Source organism: Genypterus blacodes, unplaced genomic scaffold (assembly GCF_046128005.1).
Source record: "Genypterus blacodes isolate CSIRO-AG114 ecotype Tasmania unplaced genomic scaffold, CSIRO-AGI_Gbla_v1 ptg000105l_1, whole genome shotgun sequence".
Lineage (NCBI taxonomy): Eukaryota > Metazoa > Chordata > Actinopteri > Ophidiiformes > Ophidiidae > Genypterus > Genypterus blacodes.
The window spans coordinates 438,758-462,180 of record NW_027466909.1 but is presented as its reverse complement, the minus strand read 5'-3'; the positions used below and the strand labels follow the sequence as shown (position 1 = coordinate 462,180).

At 48.9% G+C, this 23,423-nt stretch overlaps 1 protein-coding gene across 2 annotated transcripts in view; it reads left to right on the top strand.

The window, feature by feature from the left end:
- Positions 1–23,423, top strand: part of zmiz1a (zinc finger, MIZ-type containing 1a) — a 97,840-nt gene that overhangs the window by 45,952 nt on the left and 28,465 nt on the right. For both annotated transcript variants that reach the window (XM_076160317.1, XM_076160318.1), the window contains one exon: positions 21,358–21,465. In XM_076160317.1, the coding sequence (XP_076016432.1) occupies positions 21,397–21,465 (69 nt within the window). In that variant the 5' untranslated portion in view covers positions 21,358–21,396. The remainder of the gene's footprint in view (positions 1–21,357; positions 21,466–23,423) is intronic.

Below are 23,423 nucleotides of genomic sequence, written 5' to 3'. Positions count from 1 at the left end.
AGGCAGACCACAATGCACCCTGGTTTGCAGCCCCTCCTCCTCTCCTCTCCTCTCCTTTCCTCTCCTCTCCTCTCCTCTCCTCTCCTCTCCTTGATTAGGTTTCATTAGCACCCTCCTCACTTTTGCTTAAGATAGGAAACCAGGGTCTCTTCAGTGTAATACAGTCTATAAAACCTGCAATTAAACATGTCTTACTCTGCCTTAAGGAGCCGTTAACCCACCTAAACGAATTTCATTTGTTTAGGTTTTAATGGAGTGTTTTACTGTTACATAATGGGCTAAATGCCGTTGAAGGCCATTTCCCACTAAACTGGATAAAAATCCTCCCATTTAAAGATTAGTTACTTTGCTGATTAAGGCTTTAGACGCCACAGGAAGTCAAACATTTGGTCATAGCTCACCTTTAGAAGAGGAATGGAGGTGAAAGGGTTCAGGCAGCAGCTGACCTGAAAGCAGACAAACGTTAGGATACGTTTAAGGAGGAATGACAGAGCAATGAATACTTTAACTTTGGATACTTTGGAGTTTTCCTGCTTGTTATTCTTCCTCAGTATTCTGAATGCAGGTACGTTGTGTTTCCACTGCAGTACTTCATCCACTGTTGCTTCTGACGGAGAATATCAGAATCAGTATAAGCCTTAAAGAAAGATGGGTGGCCTCATCATTCATCTCTACACACACACACACACACACACACACACACACACACACACACACACACACACACACACACACAAACACACACACAAACACACAGGCAGAAAGGCCCCCGGCCCCCTGGGACCTTACCTCAGTAGCCCTGTGGCATAGCAGGCGTGTGAGTGTGTGTGTGTGTGTGTGTGTGTGTGTGTGTGAGGCTTAATAACCTTACCAGGACCATCCAACCCCTGCTGCTCTCTCTTATTACTCCCAATCCCCCCTCTGCTCTGTCCAGAGGAAGGAGAAGAGATGGGCCGGATCTCAAGGAGCACCTGGAGGAGGAGGAGGAGGAGGGGTGGGCAGGCAGAGAGAATGGAGTGGAAGATGGGGGTCTGCTGCAGTGCCGGCTATATCGACGTACTTCACATAAATGAAGGATTAGTGGGGCTGCAATGAGCCCAGACTCCTCCCCTCCCCCTCCTCCCCTCCCCCTCCTCCCCCATTCACAACAGGCGGCGCTGAAGAGGCTCGTCTTAATGAACTGTGAAAAGGGAAAAGAGCTGATCGCATACATGCTGTTTGTTCCAATCAGCCTCAGCCCTTCGGTCTAATCAATGACTGGACCATAGGAGCCTCGACCAAAATGACTCCCACAGATCCAGCGTGTCACCTTTACACGCTGTCAACACTCTGAAGTACAACAACGCCACTCACATGTGCACATAGACGGAATTAATGTCACCACTGACGTCGGCGGGTTGAGTAAATGCTGTTGTAGGCGTCTCGCTCAGATTAAGATGATTACATCCCTGAATAAATCAATGTGCTGTTGTGTAATCTGCGTCTGTTACTGTGAGGAGTCTAACCTCAATTTATCAACTTAATCGCAGTGGAATCAAAGTCTTAACACGCAGATATGCAGCGATGTTTGATCTGTGTGTGTCCCATATGTCTGTCTGTGTGTGTGTGTGTGTTTGTTCCGCAGTTTCATTTGTAGTTTTGATTTATTTAATTGAATTCTAGCAAATATGGTGTGTGTGTGCATGTGTGTGTGTGTTGCCTGTTTAATGGCTTCCAGACTTTCTCACTGCTCATCTTTGTGTTTCTGACAGCTGCCTTTTAACGTTGACATTGAGCCTTTTCATCCACACACAACCAAGTAGATTCCTGGACGTACAGCAGTTATCCGTATCTGTACACACACACACACATACGCCTTCAATGTATACTGAGCGGGGGTGAACACAGTGCGCTTCTCCGCCGCCTTCCTCTCTTCTCCACTTTCTGACTCCTTTATCAAATACTCAACACGTTGGCTTTAGAAATACGAGCACTGTATGCCTACGGTGTCTCTTTTGTTACACACACAAACACACACACACACACACACACAAACACACACACACACACACACACACACACACACAAACACACACACACACACTCTATCACACACACATGCACACAGATGCCGACAGCAGTAGCAGGTACAATACACAAAGCGATAGTGATATTATATCTGCTGCACCTGCTGGTGTGTTTGACGCTAAAATTACACACAGTTCTTGTTGATTGCGAGTTTTGTGTGTGTCCTTAAAGTGCCTTTGTGTGTCTGTGTGTGTGTGCGTGTGTGTGTGTGTGTGTGTGCACGTTTTACTCATGCAGGTGTTCTCATTTCTTAATGAAACGTATATCTGAGTCAGAGCAGGCGTTAGACAATTCATGAGGTGTTTAAGTGCCGGACAGATTTCAAACCTTATGTTGAGCCACGATGAGGAGGGTGATGGTCTCTGTCATTGTTTTGCTGTGTATCTGAGCTGGGATCATTATGCTCATCGAGTCTCTCACATTTGCCATTCACAAGTAATTGGTAGTCATCAGCGTATCGACGTACAAATGATGAAAACATGATTTGCCCTCAATCGGACGCATTCATATCAAAGTGCAGAAGTGAGCTGAGGTGTCATGTACGACCTGAGACCCTCAGTGTGCAGGAGAGCGACTCAAGGTAAAAGTGTTTGGGTTTCCCCCCCCTGAAACAGAGTTTGGGGTTTTAGTAATTAGTGGAAACTCTTGACAGCCTCACGTGTCGGCGTGCCTGAGCAGAGATGAAGAGCGACGCTGCCGTTACGTAACAAACCGTGCCTGTCGTCCTCCGTCAGTCTCTCCCTCCCTCCCGCTCGCCTCTGCTTGGACAGGAAATGGTTCCATATCCTGAGCCAGTTTTTCTGTTGGGCGTCCCTGTGTGTGTCCCTGGGTGTGTGTCCCTGTGTGCGTCTCTGTGTGCATCTTACTCACGTCTAGCGTTCGGCTAACGGCTTAAAACGCCTGTGACAGTTTAATTTGGAGGGAGTCGATGGGTTTGAGAGCGTGTTGGCGTGTTAAGTCGAGCTTGAGTTGAGTGTTTTTGCTCATTGAGTTACGAGTTTAATGGCAATTTAATGCAAATCCCGTCAATCTCCTGATCCGACAGCAGCATTAATAAGAACAACTTGCATATTCTGTCATTTGTGCCGGCTTACACACTCTTACACACACTTACACACTGGCCTACGGTGTGTTGAGACCTTTGCGATGCTTGAGCAGAATTCGATCGGCTCACATTCTCCCTTGCTGCAGCGTCGCTGTGCACACTGGGTGTAGGCTGGTGTTTGTCTCGTCCCCCTCTGGCTCCAAACCAGACCGACAACAACAAACACTGCCAAATGTTTTTCCTATTCAGATTGCGGCAATTACAATTCGATGTAAAAATTCATTTAGTGTCGTCTGCTGCTGCTGGTGTGTTTGTGTGTTTGTGTTCTGGTAATGGCTGGTGTGTGTGTGTGTGTGTGTGTGTGTGTGTGTGTGTGACCGGCCGGGCGCTGCCTGGGTTGATGAGGGAGATCCTTATCGCCCCCGGCACTCTGCCTGATGAAAATCAATGTTTGATTTGCCGGCTACTTGATAAAGGATTTAATGCTGAACATGCCCCCCCCCCTCCCCCCTCACACACGCACGCACACACACACACACACACCCTCTGCTGCTCCACTCACACTAAAGGAATTGCCTTATTGAGTTCATTTGTTCATTTTGCTCTCATTCAGGCCCGTGTGTACAAAGTGCTGGTATTCGCCTCTTATCGTGTGTGTGTGTGTGTGTGTGTGTGTGTGTGTGCCTGTGGGTAATAAGATAGCTGTGATTACCTGACAGGCCTTGTGTTCACTCGCTGCTGACTACAGATATGTGTGTGTGTTGATGTGTATGTACTGTCCAGATTGGTGTATAACCCCCACCTCACCCCCCCGGTGCTCCCTGCTCTCAGGCTATATGTGTGTGTGTGTGTGTGTGTGTGTGTGTGTGTGTGTGTGTATCGACCAGACTCTGGAATGGAGAAACGCCTGCCCAGCACACAAAATCAATGTCTGCTGTTTCTCTCTTTCTCCAACGGCCTCCTGTTATCTGCAATGAATACAAAGCACATATTGTAGCACGCATGACACACACACACACACACACACACACACACACACACACACACACACACACACACACACACACACACACACACACACACACACACGCACGCACGTCTCATCCTCACTGCGCCAACGTCCACCCCCGACTCTCGTAAGGGTCACACACACACACAGACCCACGGGACGTCGGGGTAAATTACAAAGTCAGTTAGATATAATCTGAAGAATACACGTTTGGGGCGTGTGTGTGTGTTTGAAAGATGGCGTTCCCGATCTTTGTGAGTGTGAGCCGCCGTGTCGCAGCTTCCGTGGAAGTGTGTTGTTTCTCCTCTTGAACGCTCAACTACACCAGCAAATTAAACAAGGGAGCCAATGGTGTGAATGAAACATCATCCGTCTTCCATTATCTTGAGTGACATAAGCAAAGTGACCAATGAGTGCAGAGATGAGATCAATCCTACCCTCCCTCTCTCTCTCTGTCAAACACACACACACACACACACTCTCTGCTGTGTCCTGTCCTTCTCTGTGTCTCTGACAGAGATTAGAGGTGGTGGTGGGAGGGGGGAGAGGATGTAGATTAGCGGCGGCCGTCCGGTGGGTCTGTCAGCCTGCCGTCAGAAAATAGAATTCATTTGTGTGATCCAGATGCTTCTGCTCAGCTCCCTGCGCCTCACTGTGTCTGTGTGTGTGTGTGTGTGTGTGTGTGTGTGTGTGTGTGTGTGTGTGTGTGTGTGTGTGTGTGCGTGTGTGTGTGTGTGTGTGTGTTGTTTGGTCAGAGGAGAGGATTGGTGCAGGGTTGGGTGAGGGTGAGGGGGGAGGAGGAGGGGGGCGTTTAGCCGCTTTTGTACTCCCATCAAAGAGAGCGTCTATGTCCCGACGCTTGTTTGGCCCCGCCCACCACCCTTACAATGAAACTACAATGAAAAGCATCTCTACTCTAACACTTAGGTACTAGAAGAAGGGCTTGATTTAACTAAGAGTCCATCCAGGCACAACAAGGAAGGACAAGAAGCCATTAGAAGTCAGATATCATCACGTATCAAACTGTAATTCCTGTGCAGCAGCGATGAGACACGAGAGCAAGAGAAAATATAATCACATCGACTGGCAGTACTTACAGAATTGCCATACTTAAAATCTGGTTTCAGGAGCTCTCTGGTGATTCCCGTGGCTGTCATTGAAGAACGGGCTCCATATCAGAGCTTGATTATTATTAATGCATTAACACGTGTTAATGCATCATTAATGAGAATCTCAGTCCCTCCACTTGGGGAAGGAAACCAAGAGCGTACTGGGATGGAATCATATTAATCCACAAATCCTTCAGTTTCACGTTGCATTCAGGCTCCTAATGTGTAAAGTAGCTATGAACCAGCCACCTCCTATAGTACAAAGTCAGATAGAATAGGAATACTGTGTAACTTCAGTGCTGTAGTAATGGATTGACTTTGCTCTGCAGCCCTGCTGTGCCTGCATGCAGGGGCTCACCTCTGATCTGGGCTCCCATGAAATCCTTTAGCTGCTCATTTTTCACCTGGGGAGTCGCTCCGCTCACACACTCGCTCACACACTCGCACTCGCAGGAGGTGCAGTTTGAATTCTGCGGCTGTGAGGAGAGTGTGTGTGTGTGTGTGTGTGAGCAGGGGGGGAGTGTTGGGGTTGAGGTGGGGGTGGGGGGTCGGGGATGGAGGACAGAAGGGGGGTGGTTCTCTGTGTTGGTCGGGCCTGTCTGTGCTTCATCAGATTGGGGAAGGGACGGAGGGTTGATGGATGGAGCCAGACCGGAGAACTTGTGGAGGTGGGATGCTGGAGGAGGTCTGGGAGGTCCCTGGAGAGAGAGCGAAAGAGTAGGGAGGGGGGGAGAGAGAGAGAGAGAAAGAGAGAGAGAGACCTGTCATTAATCACACCCCCCCCCACGTGCCACCTTTCCTCCTCTTCCTCCTTATCCCTCACTTCCTCCTTATCCCTCATCCACCCTCTTTTATCCTCCTCTTTCCTCCTTTAACCTCATGTCGCCCCTCTAAGCCCAAGCTCGATCCTCTGTCGTGTGAAGTCGGCTCTTTCCCGGCCTTTGCGTCAGCGTCCACTCAGTCACTCCCTAAACGTCACATCCAGGATGTTAAATGCTATCAGCAGGTGGCGGCCCAGGCGCTCTGCCCTCCGACGAGCAGAGACGCACACACACACCAGGTCTCAAACACTGAGTTAGTTTCCTTAATTCACTTAACTTAGGGCGCTTCTGTCCTCTGCCACCAGGCTTTTAACTTCACGGTCATTTGCCTGAGGCGGCTGTAATGCCAGGGTTGCTGTTGTGAGGTCAGTAAGAACATTACAGGGTGCTTTGGGTCAGAAGTCTTGGCTGAAGCTGCTATGTGTGAGTGTGTGTGTGTGTGTGTGTGTAGTCCCTTCGCCGTGTCTTGGCTGAGCATCGTCGTCTCGTCTGCGCCGCTCACAGAGTTTCAATCCAACCTGGAGCTCTGAACCCGAGCTAAACCTGTAATCCAAAAGTCTGAGTCTGACTCAACCCGACTCGGACAAGGAAGCAAACAGATGAAACAGAACGTTCTTACAGCAGCGTTTGCTTGTCCTAATCTGCAGAAAAAATCAGTTTCTGTGAAATGTTTGTGCCGTAGGAAGCCAGCAGGTCGGTTGTCCTCATTGTGGCAGATGACCTCCATTCTCTCACACTGCGATTCATCACTGAACAACTACGTGACATTTTGAACCACACTTAAACTCAGTAGGTGTGCATGTGTGTGTGTGGGAGCGGTCAAATTATTCATATTTTGGAGCCCAACCTACAGATGTGCATGTGTGTGTGTGTCCCTGTACACATGAGGGTTTTGCAGGTGTGTGTGTATGCAGCAGTGGACTGTCGGTTGTTCCATTTGTTTTGTTCGGGGTCAGTAGGCTGCACACAAGCACTCCTGTGTAACCAAGACGACCACCTGTTTTAGTCACGGGAACGCATTTTCTGAAGCATCGGTCATAATTCTGGACAGGAGGACTGCAGACTGAGAGGGTGTGTTTACACACACCTTTAAACCTTTGATTATACTGCGATAAAAGTCAACAAATCAAACGTTGTGTGTTCAAGTAAATGCGATTGAAATGAGTACAAATTGCGTCTCGCTTACTCAGAGTGAGTTATGCGTTTGTAAAGCCGTTTATCTGGGCGACTGTGTCGCCTCCTGGCGCGGCTCCTCCACGGGCCAATCTCACACTCAGACTGGGATTACGCAACGGTGTCACACGCCCTCTGCGAATCGGAGGAATCCTATTGATTCTGTCCACGCAGATAAACGGCCGACGAAACAAAAGAGGAGAAAATGGACCTCAGTCTGGGTGCATTTGTTCCGTATCTGCAGTCTCTTGCTTCTATATGAAATGAGCAACAGTGTGAGCTCATTAAAAATACATGCTGCTGCGCATTGAGCTTAGGAGACCAATTATCCCACCTAGCTCCTTTACAATGGCTGACAATAAAAGCTGCTGCAGTCGGCCACTCCCCGACTGCTTTACTGTCAACCACTCTCACCCCTCACCTCTCTCTCTCTCCCTCTCCCTCTCTCTCTCTCTCTCTCTCTCTCTCTCTCTTGCGTGTTGTCTTCACACCAGATCATCAGTAAACAGGCTTTTCACTGGATTTGATGGAGTGCAGCGTTTTGATCTGCTGGGATTTATATGCGTGTGTGTGTGGCGTGCGTGTGTGTTCTCTAATGCTGCTGTGCTTTGCAGGTGGCAGTGGACAATGGTATTACAGAGAAGCAGACACACACTCAGACTCGGGCGTATAAACCTATAGACGGGGCGCTCGCAGCACGCGGCGTAGCTCGGCGCTTTGTGACAGGAGCGCGTCGTGGAGATCAAAGCGCCCGGAGTGCAGAGGCTGTTTCCCGCCACGTGCTGTACATCAAATATGGATGCGTGTGGGAAGCAACTAGAGCACTTTAAACCCCCCTCACTTACCTGCTCATCAAAAGCCTGCCGTGGCTGTAGATACATATGGAAGTCCATAATGTAACAACCCCCAGCTTGTGTTTGTACGTGTGTCGCTGGAGGGCGGCGCTTTGAGGATGAAGCGTGTGCGGCGTTACCACACTGCAGGCCTGTAAACAGCAGAGGAGCGAGAAAGCGATACGATGGCATTTCTTCAGCTGATGATTAGGCTTGTTTAAATGTATATGTCAGCACGTGTGGAGAATTGTCGCCACCTCCCCGCACTTCAAACAGCACGGAGCTGATGGATGATACATCCTGTCCCTGTGCCTTTAGACAAACAGCGGAGGAACTCGCCCGGCCGGTTCTGCAGCGCGCGGAAATCTGCCACATGACTGCCAACCAGCGACTTTGCTTTAGCGTGCGTTTTAATTGGCCACAATAGTAAGATCAGTCAGGGCCAGGAGCCAGGAGTTGAATTGATATGCTCGCTAGCTGAGGAGAAACTCGCTTAGCTCCCTGTAGGTGTTGTTAAAATCAGACCGACTTCATTAATAGTCTGATCTGGATGTAATTAAGAGGAGAGACGAGCGCAGGGAGAAGGAGAGGGAATGTGAGAAGGAGAGGAACATAGCCGGGCAAGAGGAGGAGGAGGGAGGAGGAGGAGGAGGTTTAGATGAAGCTGGTTGGTATTGACCATCTTCGTGTAACAGCTTTGCCATGAGAAAGGCCCATTACAGCTGGTAAACACAGAACCATCGCACTGCACTCAGAGATGTTTTGGCTCATTTGTCCACGATTAGTCCAGCCGTGCACACACACACACACACGCACACACACGTACGCACACACACTGTTTACGCAGTGCTTGGTGGAAAACATAAATTGGAGACAGAGAGTTCCCCCCCGTCTGTGGGGCTTGGAAGAGGGTTTGGGCTCGGAAAGCTGGCTTTCCTCTCAGGAAGTGTTGTTCCTCACCACTCTCCATAAACACTGGAAAAGAGACCCAAAGAAATGTCCCAGACTCACTATTTCCACTGTAAACACACAGACATACACATATTATACTGCTCTCTCTCTCCCTCTCTCTCTCTCTCCCCCTCACTCTCACTCTCACTCTCTCTCTCTCACTCCCACTCTCACTCTCACTCTCACTCTCACTCTCCCTTTCCCTCCCTCTCCCTCACTCACCCTCCTCTCCCTCTCTCCCCCCTCTCCTTCTCTCTCTACCTCCCTCACTCCCTGTCTCCTTCCCCTCTCCCTCCCTCTCTCTCTCCTTCCCCCTCTCCCTCCCTCTCTCTTTCCCCCTCCCTCTCTCCTTCCCTCTCTCCTTCCCCCTCTCCCTCCGTCCCTCTCTCTCTTCCTCCCTCTCTCCTTCCCCTTTCCTCTCTCACTCTCTCTCTCCCTCTCTCATATGTCTCTTCTCTCCCTCTCTTAATCGACAGACCCCATATTTTCACAGAGGAACACACTGTACACCACAGCGCCTGATCTACAATATGAGGTTTTTAATTTATTCATGTTATTACAGCGTTTATGAACAGCAGTAACTAATACTGGAGACCCAAACTGTCGTGTTACATCATGCTGGTGTTTCAGCTCCGGAGGCCTCTTCGTACTCCATATATACCAAGTACTACTCTGCGGTCAAAAAGGCTTCCTGCTCGGCTCAGGACAGGATGATTCAGCGTCTCTTAGTTGTCTTTTGTCATTTTCACTTTTGGCTCCTCCCCCTTTGCTGTCATTGGTCCAAATGTCCCTGGACACTGGACTTTTATTTTGCCTCTGTCACATCCTTCCTGCTCCAAGCCTCCTTCACTGCTCGTGACCGTTCTGCGCCCCCTACTGGCCCGGAGTGGCATTAACAGAACTTATCTACGATGCTGTATTTCATGTTCTGTTGTCATTTCTGTCTTTATGTCTTTTTGATGTACACTCACTGGAGTCGGGGCCATAACAATGGTAATCGCTTTTTCAACATATTTTACTGCTGCCTGTGCTTTGGCGACAGAGCCTTAATAAATCAGTGTCTTAATTCCCCTTTCTGGCATCGTGAAACTGTTGAAATTTGCCCATTTAAGCTAAACTGTTGGATATGAAATGCCAGGATGTTACACTGGGACTTCCTCTCACTGCAGCGGAAATGTTCCTCTGTGCTTGACAAGCAGTTGGATCGTGCGTTGATAATCTGCACCAGCAACAACAAAAAAAAGAAAAAGCACTTTCAATTTCATCGTGGTGACATTTATTCCCTCGCTGGAGAATTCTGCTTGCAAAAAATACTATCGCTAAGCCCCAAAACACCCAAACAAGACTTGGAATCTTCACAGTTTATCATTGTCAGAGTTTGGCTTTGACAACACGGAGCAGCACTCTGTAATCTATCACATTAGACTTTCTTCTGCTGTCTGCACACAAGTTGGCCACTGCCATTTGAATGCGGTTTGTGTTTTTTCTTTTTTTTATATATCTCCACCTGTCACTCCATTTTAATGCATTAAGATGACACCCACGGGGAGTGTATTTTGTGTGTGTGTGTTGTGCTGCAGTCGACGTGCTTTGTCGCAACACCAGCCAGACCTTTCACTGCTTTTCTCTCTGCTGTGGCAGATGGAGAGATGGTTGAAAACACCGGGTTCACTGTACCACCCAGCAGGCTTACACAGCACCCTAACCTGTGTGTGTGTGTGTGTATGTGTGAGAGGCAGGGAGTGTTGGGGAAAGAGAGAGAGAGAGGGAGGGAGAGAGGTTAGAAACCCTTTTTTTTATTACATTTCCTCCGCAGTGAAAGAGGAGGCAAGATGGACACTCCGTATCTCCCCGCTGCGCCAGAAAACTCATCTAAATGGAAAACACATTGTCTTCATTATTTTGCGAGAGCTGAAAGAACAGGGTTGTCATGGTAACAGCCATCTGAGTGAGCACGAGCGGGCGGCCGAGGGGCTGGTTTTAGGGCCAGAGGAATGGAGAGAGAGGGAGAGAGAACTAGAGAGGAGGAGGAGGAGGAGGTGGGTGGGAAGGAGGAACAAGGAGGAGGGGGAGTGGAAAGATGGGAGAGGAGAGGAGCATGAGATGAAGAGGGTGGAGATGGTGGGAAGACAATAGAGATGGAAAGAGGGGAAAGAGGAGATTGTGGGGTGAAACGGAGAGAGGAGAGAGGAAGAGAGAGAGAGCAAACAGGGAGTGTCTTTTCCACTGGAGCCAGACGGTGCAAATGGCCAGTTAGTGGCTCTCAGCGAGCAGTTCAGAGGCCCCTTATTAATTTCAATGGGCAGCAAAATGGCAGATTTAACATCTTGGAAAATCTCTTCAGCCTGTGTCTGACTGTGTATGTGTGTGTGTATGTGTATGTGTGTCTGTGTAAATGCATTACATTGGTTTTTGAAATCGGTTAGTGAATCCTCACCAGTGGCTGTTTCACATCCAGTCAACCAACCAATCGCAGTCCCTGTTTTTGTTGGCCCCTGGTGGGAAAGCGGATACATCTGTTCACCAGATTATATCATCAAGTTTGTCTCCGCAATTAGCCCTGGCGAGTAATAATGACACGTTACGGACAACTCTGAAACTGAAAATGTAAGAGTCCTACGTGAAAAAGAACAATGGAACCCGAGACGGTTGTTGAAGTCTGAAGTTCCGACTTTCACCAAACAGAACCTCACGGAAAAGCAGTTTCATTCATCCATTTCTTGGTCATTGCTTTTAAATCAGATTGAGGTTTAGTTTACTGTTCAAATTTGTATCTTCTTCAGTTTGACTGAAGAATGTGCTTGTTAATTAATTGGACCTAACTTGACTCTTCATCCATTGTGACATGTGTTGCCATCACGTAGAGCAGGAGGTGAAGATGCTTTGAACAGCCAATGGAGGCTGAATGTTGACTTCTGCGTTGGTGTTGAGCCAGGACGAGTTCGATTCACTATTTACGTTGGGTAGCTTTTCGTTTGACACGTCCGTGCATCCGTCTCGGCCTGCGGCCTCCTCGCCCCGCTGTGTTAACATTAGCGCAGCTTTGGTAAACACGTGGAGGGGCGACAGGCTCCGCTGCAGCCACTTCTCGCCGACCCAGAGCCGCTGTTATGATCAACACCCTTCCTGCTGCCGTCTTTATTAGCTGCTCCCTCTGAACAGCCCCTGGCAGGAACCAGACCAACACCACAACAGCCTTCATCAAATATTTACCCCTCTTGAATCTACAATGTGCACCAAGGCCACATCAAACACAGCCCAGAGTGCCAAGGCGATGTCTAATCCCGAGCCAATCCCCCCTCGCTGTCAACTTCCTTCAACCCCGTGTTTTTCGACGATCGCGGCAGAAAAAGCGACCTAGCCGTTTGTTTACGAGCACATTTCCTTCCTGTTGGTATTTCGTATAGCCAGCGGCACTGATGCAACCGACGCCGTGTTTGTTTTGACAGCTGCAGGGCGATTAAAGTAATTGCTGGAGTGCTTGTCGTGTAAATACTTAGCACCTCTCCGAGTGCTTTTGGCTGCGCTTGGGTTTCAAACATGCAACCTCGCCCATATCCTCAAAGGAAGCGTCAGGAGAGCCAAAACGCACGCTTGTCAGGTTAGGTTTGACTAAGTGCAGGTGGAGCGGCGATGACAGTCCCAGTTTGTGGTCGTGGCCCTGTTTGCTCCCTCCCAAATCCTTTCAAGATGGATGTACGAAACTGTCAGAGCCGGGGAACCTATACGTACTTTTGTTTTCCTTTTTCTTTTCGCTCATCAGTTCTTTCCAGATGTGCAATCTCTGGCCAGGCGGAGGCAAGAGGGGCCGCGGCTGGTGATTGACCAGCGCTCGCGGGAAGAGGCGGCCGGCGCTTGGCGGGCTGCTCGGCGGCGCGGCTGCCTGTAGGTCTTAGTGATTCATGTCACACTGTAATTGGTTTACCTGCTCCCTGTGTGTCTGCGCTCTGAGAGGAGCAAAACAAATTACCCAGGGATGACCTCTCGCCATCTCCCTCTCCCACTCTCCAACCATTTCCCCCCTATCTCCCCCCGCGTGTCACCCCCCGCCCCCCTGCTACATGGAATATGACTGTTTTTCTCTCTCCTTTTCGCTGTCGCTCCATTCCGTCCATCTTGTCCGGTTGCGTGCTTGGAATGTCGCGGTTTAAAGGGGAAGTGTGCAGGCTCTGGTGTTCTTACTGCCTTTGTGTTTGTCTTTTAGCAGAATATCTCAAACCTTATCCACAGATACAGGGAAGAATCTTTTCCTTGTTGGTAGCGATCGACCTGTTATGGCCTTTAACCTTTGAACCGGAAGCTACTACATCAACATTTCTCCCTGGATTCCTTGAGCCAATCTGCATCCATTCATATAGGCCACACCCATTTGCACTTTTTTGTGTCTCCGCCTACAATTGTAGGTCACTTGTCCCAACATGTAGACATGGAGGTTTGCTTTACTTTCCGTACAGAAGTGAAACTGAGAGTGTGTGTTGTATACCCTCATGTATAATCACATCATATGCTGATACTCCACCAAACTCACAGAAGACACAGAGTTCCAGTTTGCAGCCCCGCCCCTCAGCTCAACGTTTGTGTCATTTTCCTTGTTTATACGATTAGTCATGTTGAGATTACAAAGATCAAAGACACACACTCACACACCAGCCCCTCCCCTCTGTGTCAGGAAAGGCTTTTTGCTCCACCCTCCAGTGTGTGTACTCAGAAGCGTTATATGTTGTGACTCTGCTCCACTCTGATTGGCCAGCCGACAACACACACACACACACACATACTGCAGAACGTCGATGTCTTGTTCCATGTTGAGGTTGATATATTACAGAAGTGAAGGACCGATCAAAGACGAAGCTTACAGGCCAGTTCAGGACAAATTCCTTTAGCTGTTGGTTCAGGTTCTCCATGTTAGACCAGAACAACTAAACCAGGACGTTTACAACCTTACAAGCCTTTTCAGGGCTCCGAGGTCTGCGTTGCTGCGTCCACCTGCATGGAGACGGTTACACCAAACGCCTGTTTCATATTTGAGAAAGCAAAGGGGAATGTGAAGTGATTCTGACACACACAGACACAGACAGACACACACACACACATCATGAGTGGGTGTAAGTGCCTCTGTGTTGTGAAAGAGCGCAGTGAAACACATTAGCCTTTAAACATGGTTTATGTGCCAACTGTGCCTAATAGAACCTGTGTGGACTCTCACTCTCTCTCTCTCTTACTCTCTCTCTCTCTGTCTCTCTGTCTCCCTCATTCTCCATAACCCTCCCTCTCTCTCACCTTCTCTGTCTCTCTCCCTCATTCTCCCTCACTCTCTCTCCCTCACTCTCTCTCTATCTCTCTGTCTCTCCCTCACTCCCTCTCGCTCTTCACTCTTCTCTTCTAAGTCTGCCGCTCTGTTTTTATCATTAGGCAGTTTCATTTTCACACCACCAAGGATGTTTTGGCGTTCTTTCCGACTCATACTCGCACACACACTCAGAGAGAGAGAGAGAGAGAGAGAGACCAAGATGAACGAGTACATCCCTCCAGCACCTGTGCAGGAAGGTCTCAGTGTCTCTGAGGTTGCTTGTTTCGGTGACAGTCGTCTTGTAATCCTGTTGGTGTGTAGAGAAATGTGATGTGTTTGTGTTTTCCTGCGTCGTCGGGCACGCAGGCTGCCATTCCACCTGGGGACCCGCCGGCCCAAACATCTGCCTTGTTTGAGCGTCCTTGAGCAAGGCGTGTATCTGTTCCCAGCTCTGCGGGTTGACGTTGTGGATAATCCAAGCGACTTAGGTGAAAACAAAGTATCACATTATTATGTATGGACGTTGGAACATTCAGAAGGTTCTGGAAGTCTTCAGAAAAGAGAGGAAACCCTTGTGGTCCCGTTAGAATAAAAGCCCTGACAGCTGACAGGAGCTCAGTTTAATCATGTGCTTATATTTTGTACTTCCAGGCCTTTTTATACTTTAATTAGTTTTACCATTAGACACCCACAGTCCCAGCTGCCTGCTTACACCCGGCTTAAAGTTATTCAGTTTGCTCTGTACTATTGATCACTCTTGCAGTAATAGAATGAGCTCGGCCGAGTGTTTTCCCTCACCGCCTGATGCTTTGATAATAGGACTCTGCTGACCTTTGGCTGAGTACTTTTCACACGCAGGATATCAGAGAGAAGAAGAGCAGCAAGTGTTACACGTGTGCATATTTCACACACACACACTCCAACAGGAGTTCTAATTGGAAATGCTTCAGAATTGTGTTTTTGTGGTTAATTGGATTTGTCTGGTGGAAGATCAGAGGAGGAAGTGGAGCTGCTACACAACAGGACTTAGTGTTCCATCAAGTGTGCTGGTTTTCATAAGAATGTGTTTTGTCTCCAGGGGAACGGAGGGCAGACTGGCACAGATATATATTTACTGTCCCTAATGACACCAGCACCATTTCATGGCTTACTGAACAGATTCAATCACACTCCCTCTTTGCAGTGCTCGCGCTCTCTCTCTCCCTCCTTCTCTCCTCCTCTCCTTCTCTCCCTCCCTTCCTCTCTCTCCCTTTCCATTTCTCTCTTTCTCTGTCCGTCTCCCTCTCTTTCTCTCTTTCCTTCTCTCTCTATCTCTCTCTCTCCATCTCTCTCTCTCTGTCTCTCTGTCTCCTCCTCACAGTTCATCACTCTCCCCTCACACAGTCGATCATATGTACATTCATGTGCTACCGTACGCTGGTGTGTTACACTCACGCCTGTGCTTGTTGTTTAATTGCGTTTGGGTCAGCGGTTTGCCGGTGCTGCTGAAACCGAAGGACACGGAATTTGTCAGTTTACCCATTCAGCAGTCACAGGGGGCGGAGTGTGAGCCAACAGCTCTGCTGGAGTCAGGTTAGCTTTACACAAGCCTGTCAGACTGCACTGTCAATCACTGACCCCCCTCCTACTCCCCTCCTCTCCTCTCATCTCCTCCTTTCCTCTCCTTTCCTCCTCTTCTCTCCTCTCATTGAAAATAATATATTTTTCCACTTTTCCACTTATTAGATTTATACACTCCCTCAGTTGATAATGCTGTGCTCTTGGTCCTAGAGTGGCCTGGTTTGGAGATGAAAGCTACACAGCATTGGCCTGCATTGTATTCTCCACACACACACACACACGCACACACACACACACACAGCTTGCCCCATCCCTCGTGCATCACGAGTGATAGAATCTTGCCTTTCGCGACAGTGGAAAATCGTATGTGGCAGCCAGGACATACAATCTTCCCCAGCTGGTATTTATAGTCTTCAGCAACTGGAACATTCTAAGGAATAAGGAGTTCATTCATTCATCATGTGATGCTGGAGCTCTGTACAGCTCATGGATGACCTGATTTTGTATCTTAAGGGTGGATAGCTGGTCTGATGCTCCGGAGGGCTGAAGAAAACAACAACACAGGCACATGTACAAATTTGAAACCGGTGAAGCTACTTTGAATGGGTAGCTTTTAAAGCTACAAGCTACCCATGAGTTAACTTAGCTAAACTACTCTCTTAATAAGGAGTAGTTCACTACACTGCAAGATCCTGAGAGCAACTACATTGGCGCTACTATTTATGCTCTGTTACTCTCCAAGTGAATGATTAAACTAATATGAACATCTGTATTTATTTCTGCAGTGTATTCATCACAGATTTTAAAGATAAATAAATAATACAAATACAAATCATTTGATTAGTAGCAGTAGCTGCGTAGCTCTTTCTAATCTGCAGAGCCACTTGTGGAACGAATAGTAAGTTACTGGAAACGCTACATGGTTTTGAAAGTAGCTATGTTGCCGTCAAGCTACTGAAAATGTAGTTGAGTTAGTAGCTTTGCATGGAACCATATTCCCCAATGAAATGACTGACGAAATTGCATTAAATACTACAAATATTCCATCAGATTGTGACATTTTGGCGTGTCTGCTTGAAGGAAGGAGGATGCTTCAACACCCACTAAATACATTGTGCTCTTCTCTGATCCCACACTTTGAGTGGTGGAATGATCAGCAAGTCCCAGGAGTATCTGGTGGCGCATACCTGCAATAGTCCACAACCGAAGCTCCATATTTATAGACAGCAACAGAGCAGCTCACATATCCCCATATCACAGCTGTTTGCATTGCAGTGTTGGGTGTCACATTGCTGCCCCGTGCTTCTGTAGTTGTCACATTAAAACAGAAGATAAACAAACAGCAACATTTGGAGTTTAATTAATTTTGTACACCCTCGGGAGAAGTCTGTGTGTTTTGTTTTTTTGCTGATTTATAATTTGCTAGGCTGAGGGGGAACAAGTCAAAAGGAGAGATTAGTCAATGAGTGGATAAGCAGCAATAATGCAACTAAGAGACGATGGAAGTGTGCAGAGATATGATGAAATGTAGCTGAGAGAGGAGCAGACTGGAGGGAGGAAAGAGACTGTCTGGCTATTTGAGTTTGCCACTAGAGATAATAGTGCGTGTGCGGTGTGTGTGTGTGTGTGTGTGTGTGTGTGTGTGTGTGTCTGTGTGTGTGTGTCTGTGTGTGTGTGTGTGTGTGTGAGAGAGAGAGAGAAGAGGCCAGTGGCTTTTACAGACTCATTGCGAGCACAGATTGTTGGAGGGAGGCCGGGAGAGAGCGGAAGAGAGAGGCCAGTGCAGCTGAGTGGTGTTGATTGGCCTGTTTGAAAACACATGAACTAAGAGAGGGAGGGGGGGAGAGAGAGAGAGAGAGAGAGAGAGAGAGAGAGAGACGCTCTGTGCCGTGCCACGCTGCAACCCAGACCACATTAGAGCAAATGAATCCATTCCACCTCCTGTTATGGCAGCTCAAGCACGGGGGCCCCGGAGAAGGAGAGAGGGAGGGAGGGAGGCGGGGGTGGGCGAGAAGAAAGAGTGGCGGGAGGGTTCAGATGTGAGGGATGGGGGCGAAGCGAAGAAGAAAATGATAGCCCGGAAAATGGAATGTGGTGGAAAAAGGAGTGGCATGCTGGGTGGCTGTAATGATGTCTGAGGGCTATGGTGAAAAGCACAGACAGTATCAGTGAGGGACGGAGAGCTTACATCTGAGGAAGAGGAAGGGGAGGAGGAGGAGGAGGAGAGCAGATCTCCCACTGTGCCTAGCTGGAGCAGGAGTGATAGTTATGTTCTGGAAGATGATCCCTGACAGGCTTCACCCACGTGCTTCCCTCCTCCAGTACGTTTACATGTCCTTTAAAATCTCCTCAACAACCGCCTCACCTGCGATGAATGGAGCCAGGGTTTGGCACGCGCGCCTAAAGAAACCAACTGAACTCTGGGAAAAGTTTGGTTGCGTGCTGAACAATGGCAGGTGTGAATGTGCCTGTGTGTGTGTGCGTCTGTGTGTGTTTGTGCGGGTGCTTTTGATGTGTCCGCTGTTGATAATGAAGAGATCATTTCCCTTTCTTTCTGTCTCTCTACCCCTCTCCTTCCCTCTCTCTCTCTCTCTCTCTCTCTCTCTCTCTCTCTCTCTCTCTCTCTCTTTCTCTCGCCTCCCTCCCCTCCATACTCCAGTGCTTTTCATATTACTGTGCTTTTGTTTTTGAGCACTTATTTCGTGCTCCGCTTCCCCCAGCTTGTTTTGCTCAGGAAAGAGAGAAAACGAAGAGGAAGAGAGAGACAGAGAGAGAGACAGAGAGAGAGGGAGAGAGTGCAGCTTCCTTGTGATGTTAGTATTGTTTGTGGTTTGTTGCTCTGCTATGATTCATAGCGTCCTCCTGCTGCTGTTGAGAGCAGGGTTGTAATATGCACAGTATAATTGGATGTGTAATCCTTTGCTTTGCACCTCTGGTAAGCAGTGCTGAGTGGAGCTGATTAAGATGTTTGGAAGACAATAAAGATTAAGCAGGCACGTCCTCGGTGTTTGCCTGCTAGAGCGGCAGCAGCAGAGGAAGTTAAGTATTCTGGAAAAAAAACAGGAAAGAGAAGAAACCTTTACACTTTTCATTACATCCGTAATCTTTGAGTCTGCGGGGAAGCGAAGCCGTCGACAACTGCGTTATGCTGTTAAAGCGTTGGACTCGTCTTCCTCCCTGTGATGAAGATGACAGATTTTCACGCTTTGTTGTGATAGTAAACATCGTCCTCTGTTATGCAACGCGTCTTTTCCCCGCACAGGCGTGAGCGTGTTGGTGCCTCTGTTAGTCCAGACAGCCAGTCAGGTTCTGTCCTCCGCTCAGTACTGAAGGGTTACACGCTCCTTCTTCTTGTCATGATGTCACCTTTGTGTTCAAATCATTTATCGGCACACAAAGTCTGTAGTTTCAACAGCAGTATACTCACCTATGAAACAACTACCGTCTCAAAAATACAAACCCCGAGCTCACCGTGACAATGTGTGTGACCATAACGTTTTCATTAACTGAGGCTTAATCTAAACCTGTACTTACCTAAGTCTTTAAACATACTTGAATAAGATGGACGACCACATCTGAACCGGTTTCCTGATATCATGTTTTTTGTAATTTAGATTTACCGTGTAGATATTTATATCACTTACCAGGCTGTAATAGACCTGCGAGTGAGACACGTGCATGCGTGTGGAATTAATCAGATTCCATCATTTGCTGAATATGCTTGTTGCTGATTCAGCATATAGAGGGAAATACGTGCAGTACGGAGGCGGCTTGTCAGAAAATCCATCTCCCTCTTTGCTCCACTCTTACGTCCGGCACATTTCTACCTCAGTCAGTTTTACTTTAGCAACCCGACAAAGGAAAACGCTGCACACTATGGGAGGGTGTGTGTGTGTGTGTGTGTGTGTGTGTGTGTGTGTGTGTGTGTGTGTGTGTGTGTGTGTGTGTGTGTGTGTGTGTGTGTGTGTGTGTGTGTGTGTGTGTGTGTGTGTGTGTGTGTGTGTGTGTGTATGGGATCCAGTTAAAGTGCGAGAGAGGCAATGAAGGAAAAATTGAGGGAAAAGTAGTGAGCAGCACCGTGATTGAGCCGAGGGTAGAGGGAGGCGAGCTTTCTCCACCCCCACCCTCAGCAGTCGTGCTCGCTCTCGGCGGCCCGTGTCGGGACGGCAGCGGGGGAGCTGGAGGGGAAACAGTTAATCAATAGCCACAAGGTCAGACGGCCAGCGCTGGGCTGGAGTGTGCCCTGTTAGTGGTCCGTGGATGGCCGCTGAAGGGGATTTGCAGCACTCGTTGGAGCTTAAAGGAGCCCACTTGCTCTGGGTGCTGTGTGTGACTGTGTGTGTGTGTGTGTGTGTGCGTGTGTGGCGGGGGGAGAGCCTGGCCGGTTAGCAGTAGGAGAGGGAGACATCTGCTGGCCGCCGGGTGACACCACAGCACTGCAGCAGAGGCCACAGAGAGTTGATCTCATTTAATCTGAGGTCAGCATGTAAAGTTAACAGCTGCGTGGCATCAACCTGAAAAAAGCCCGTTTTTTCTCCCCGCCGCCACCGTCTGCCTGCATCGCCTCCTCACTGTCCCCGCTCACCCGCCTGAGCAATCCACACACCCGTGTTTGAAGACTTCCTAACTGCTCTCCTCGTAATTCTACTGGGGTAATTCTCAAACTCAGAGGATTAGTAACACACACTTGCTCTTAAAGTGTTTCTTTGAAGTTTTACCTTTATTCCGAATCAAAGTGAAGAATTTGAGCTCTTGTGTTTACATGCGTGTGCGCGAGACTGCAGTAAGCACACAACATGACGCTTTACATGTGAAAACTCCACGACTGAGCTCTATATTGCCTCTCTCGCCATCAGCGGGGGGTCTTGGCGGACGCTTTATCAGCGGCGAGCAGCTTTCTAGAGCGGTCGGCTGGAGTGCAGCCTGGGGTTTCTCTGTCTCCCCCCCCCCACCCCCCTTCCTCCCCCTTTTGTGTGGAGGAATGTGAGGCGGATCCAACGGCGATGGAGATAAACACAGAGGGATGGTGAGGGACCGAGGCCTCGCTGGCAAGTCGGTGGGATACTGATTAATCCGGCCTCTTTAGATGGTCACTGCCGGATCAGGACCGGGCAATACGGGGAGAGAAAGAGAGGAAGAGAGGCGGTGTGAAGCGGCGCCTTATCTGCCGTTAGATGTGGGCATGAATGACTTGTCTTAGCCACGGCGATAACCTTGACTGTGAGGTGTGCTTCTTGTAAAGGGGAGATAACGCTTGATGTTCTCTCTCCCTCGCCGGAAGATTCAGGAAGTGATTTTTCTCACTGGTACTATGAAGCCAAAGTCATTATCGCGGGTTTCCTAAGCACATCTGTAAGGCGCCACACGTCCAGTATCGGGGGCTTTGTAAGTCACTGCTTCCATTTCAAAAGGTCCACAACCTCTCCTGACCTGGCCGAAAATGTGGTTCTTTCATTTAACGTACGCTTCTTCTTCTTCTTCTTCTCTTGTTTTTCCCAGATTAAAGAAGTTTAATGGCGTTGCGGTAGAGACATCAAGATGAACACGCTACCATCCATGGACCGGCACATCCAGCAGACCAATGACAGGCTGCTGTGCATCAAACAGGTGTGTGTATATATGTGTGTGTGTCCCCTTGTGCGTTCGGAGACATCCAAACATCCAAACATCAAACTATCTTCCTGCTAATTTTAACACGTGGAGTGGACGCAACAATGATACAAAAACATACATCGGCATACGAGCATCAGAGGAAGCACAGGAGGGAAAATGTCTCTCGATGTCGTCTGAGTTTTCGCAATATTTTGAATATATTCTCTTCTAAACCTGGATGGAAGCGGAGTAAATTAGCCGTGAATCCTCTCTTCTCCCTCCTTTTTCCAGGCAAAACCTTATATGGGCACTGGTTAGTCTGGCCATTAACACACACAGTCGCACAGTCACACAGATCGTGTTGCACAGAGAGAGAGAGAGGGGAGGGGGAGAGAGAGCAGGAGACAGAGAGAGAGAGAGCGAGAGAGAGGGAGAGGAAGAGAGAGACAGAGGGAAGTAAATCTGGTTGAGACTTCAAAGAGACTAACAGCATTACACATTCTGCTTGTCTTCTCCCTCCTGGTCCTGTGTTCTCTTACATTACGTTCCTGACTGTTGACGTATGCTGGTCCTTGTTGTGGTTTTGCTTAAATGCTTCCTTGACTGCCAGCTTTAAGGAGACAGACAGATAGACAGACAGACAGACATGCAGACAGACCGACAGACAGAACCCCAGGCTACCGCCTCTGCTTGTGATTAATACTCTGGCTGGCTGACTGACTGGCTGTTTGGCCGTCTGTCTGTGGGTTTGATTCCTTGGTGCTCGTGGGCGTGATCCTTTATATCTCCCATCATGCCTGTGACACGGCGCCTCGCTGTGCACCAGGACGATTACAGGCCTTTGGGTTTGTAATGACCAAGTGACATTTCTCTTTTTCCCGCAATGTGTGTCAAACGCCCCTGGCCCCTCCCCCCCCAGCGCCCACCATCACGCCCCGACTCCACACACACACACCAGACCATCGCTTCACTTCTCTTTAACGTATCAGTTCTTCTTCTCCTTCTCCGTTTTGCGTGAATATATCTCCAGGCTACGTCTCCCTCACTAGAACCCTTAACGTTGGATATCCGTACCTTCTGTTTGCTGTCTGCCTTCTTCTTCTTCTGTTTCTGCTGCAGAGTCCTGGACTTGTTGTTGTTCTGCCTTTTTGTCAAATTTGAAAAGCTGGAAAACACTTTTGATACTTTAACCCAAGTGTCTTTTCTGTTCTCTGTGTATTTAACGTTTTTGTTTGCGATGTTTGTACTTTAACCTCAGCTATGCCTTTGAGAGACTCCAGGAATGAGCAAACACGCCTGAACGACACCTCGCCGTTTACAAAGTCCCCTCACTTCTTCACTCAGGCGTCGCTGATTCGCGCAGTAAACAACCCGACTTTACGGTTGCGGTTTAATAAACGCGCTGGTTGTACTCTGGTTTATATACTCAGCTTTTGTAATTGAACTCTTAGTAAACCAGACTTCAAAGGCCGCGAGTCGCTCCAGTGCCAGCAGGGTGTCGTTTAGGTTTGGGGAGAGCCGCTGGCAGAGGTCCAGGTGTTTTTCAGGCAGCCAGGTGGGCACCAAACATCCCCGGCTCGCCTCTAAAGGGCCAAATCAGTCCATCACCTCGGCCAGGAAGCCTGTCGGATGTCTGCTGCTTTGTCTGCCGCTCGCTTCTCTTCGCCCCCGCCTCCCCGTTCTTGTCCTCATCCAACCCTGAATAGCAACAAGAAGGAGAACAGCTTCAGCTCCCTTCAGCCCACACACCCCCCATCTCCCCCTCGCCCCCCCCCCCCCCCCCCCCTCGCCCCCACCACCACCCCTCAATCTGGGCCGAGCCTTTTCACTCCGCCGTCCTCCCCCTCACGGCAGAGTTGAGGGTGTCAGGCAGAGTCGACTAAACACTGCGGCAGGAGGAGCCGTGAGTTCAGATGGCGGCAGACGCCCCCCCGCCGGGTTTCGCTCTTGATTCCTCTCGTGCCGGAGGCCGA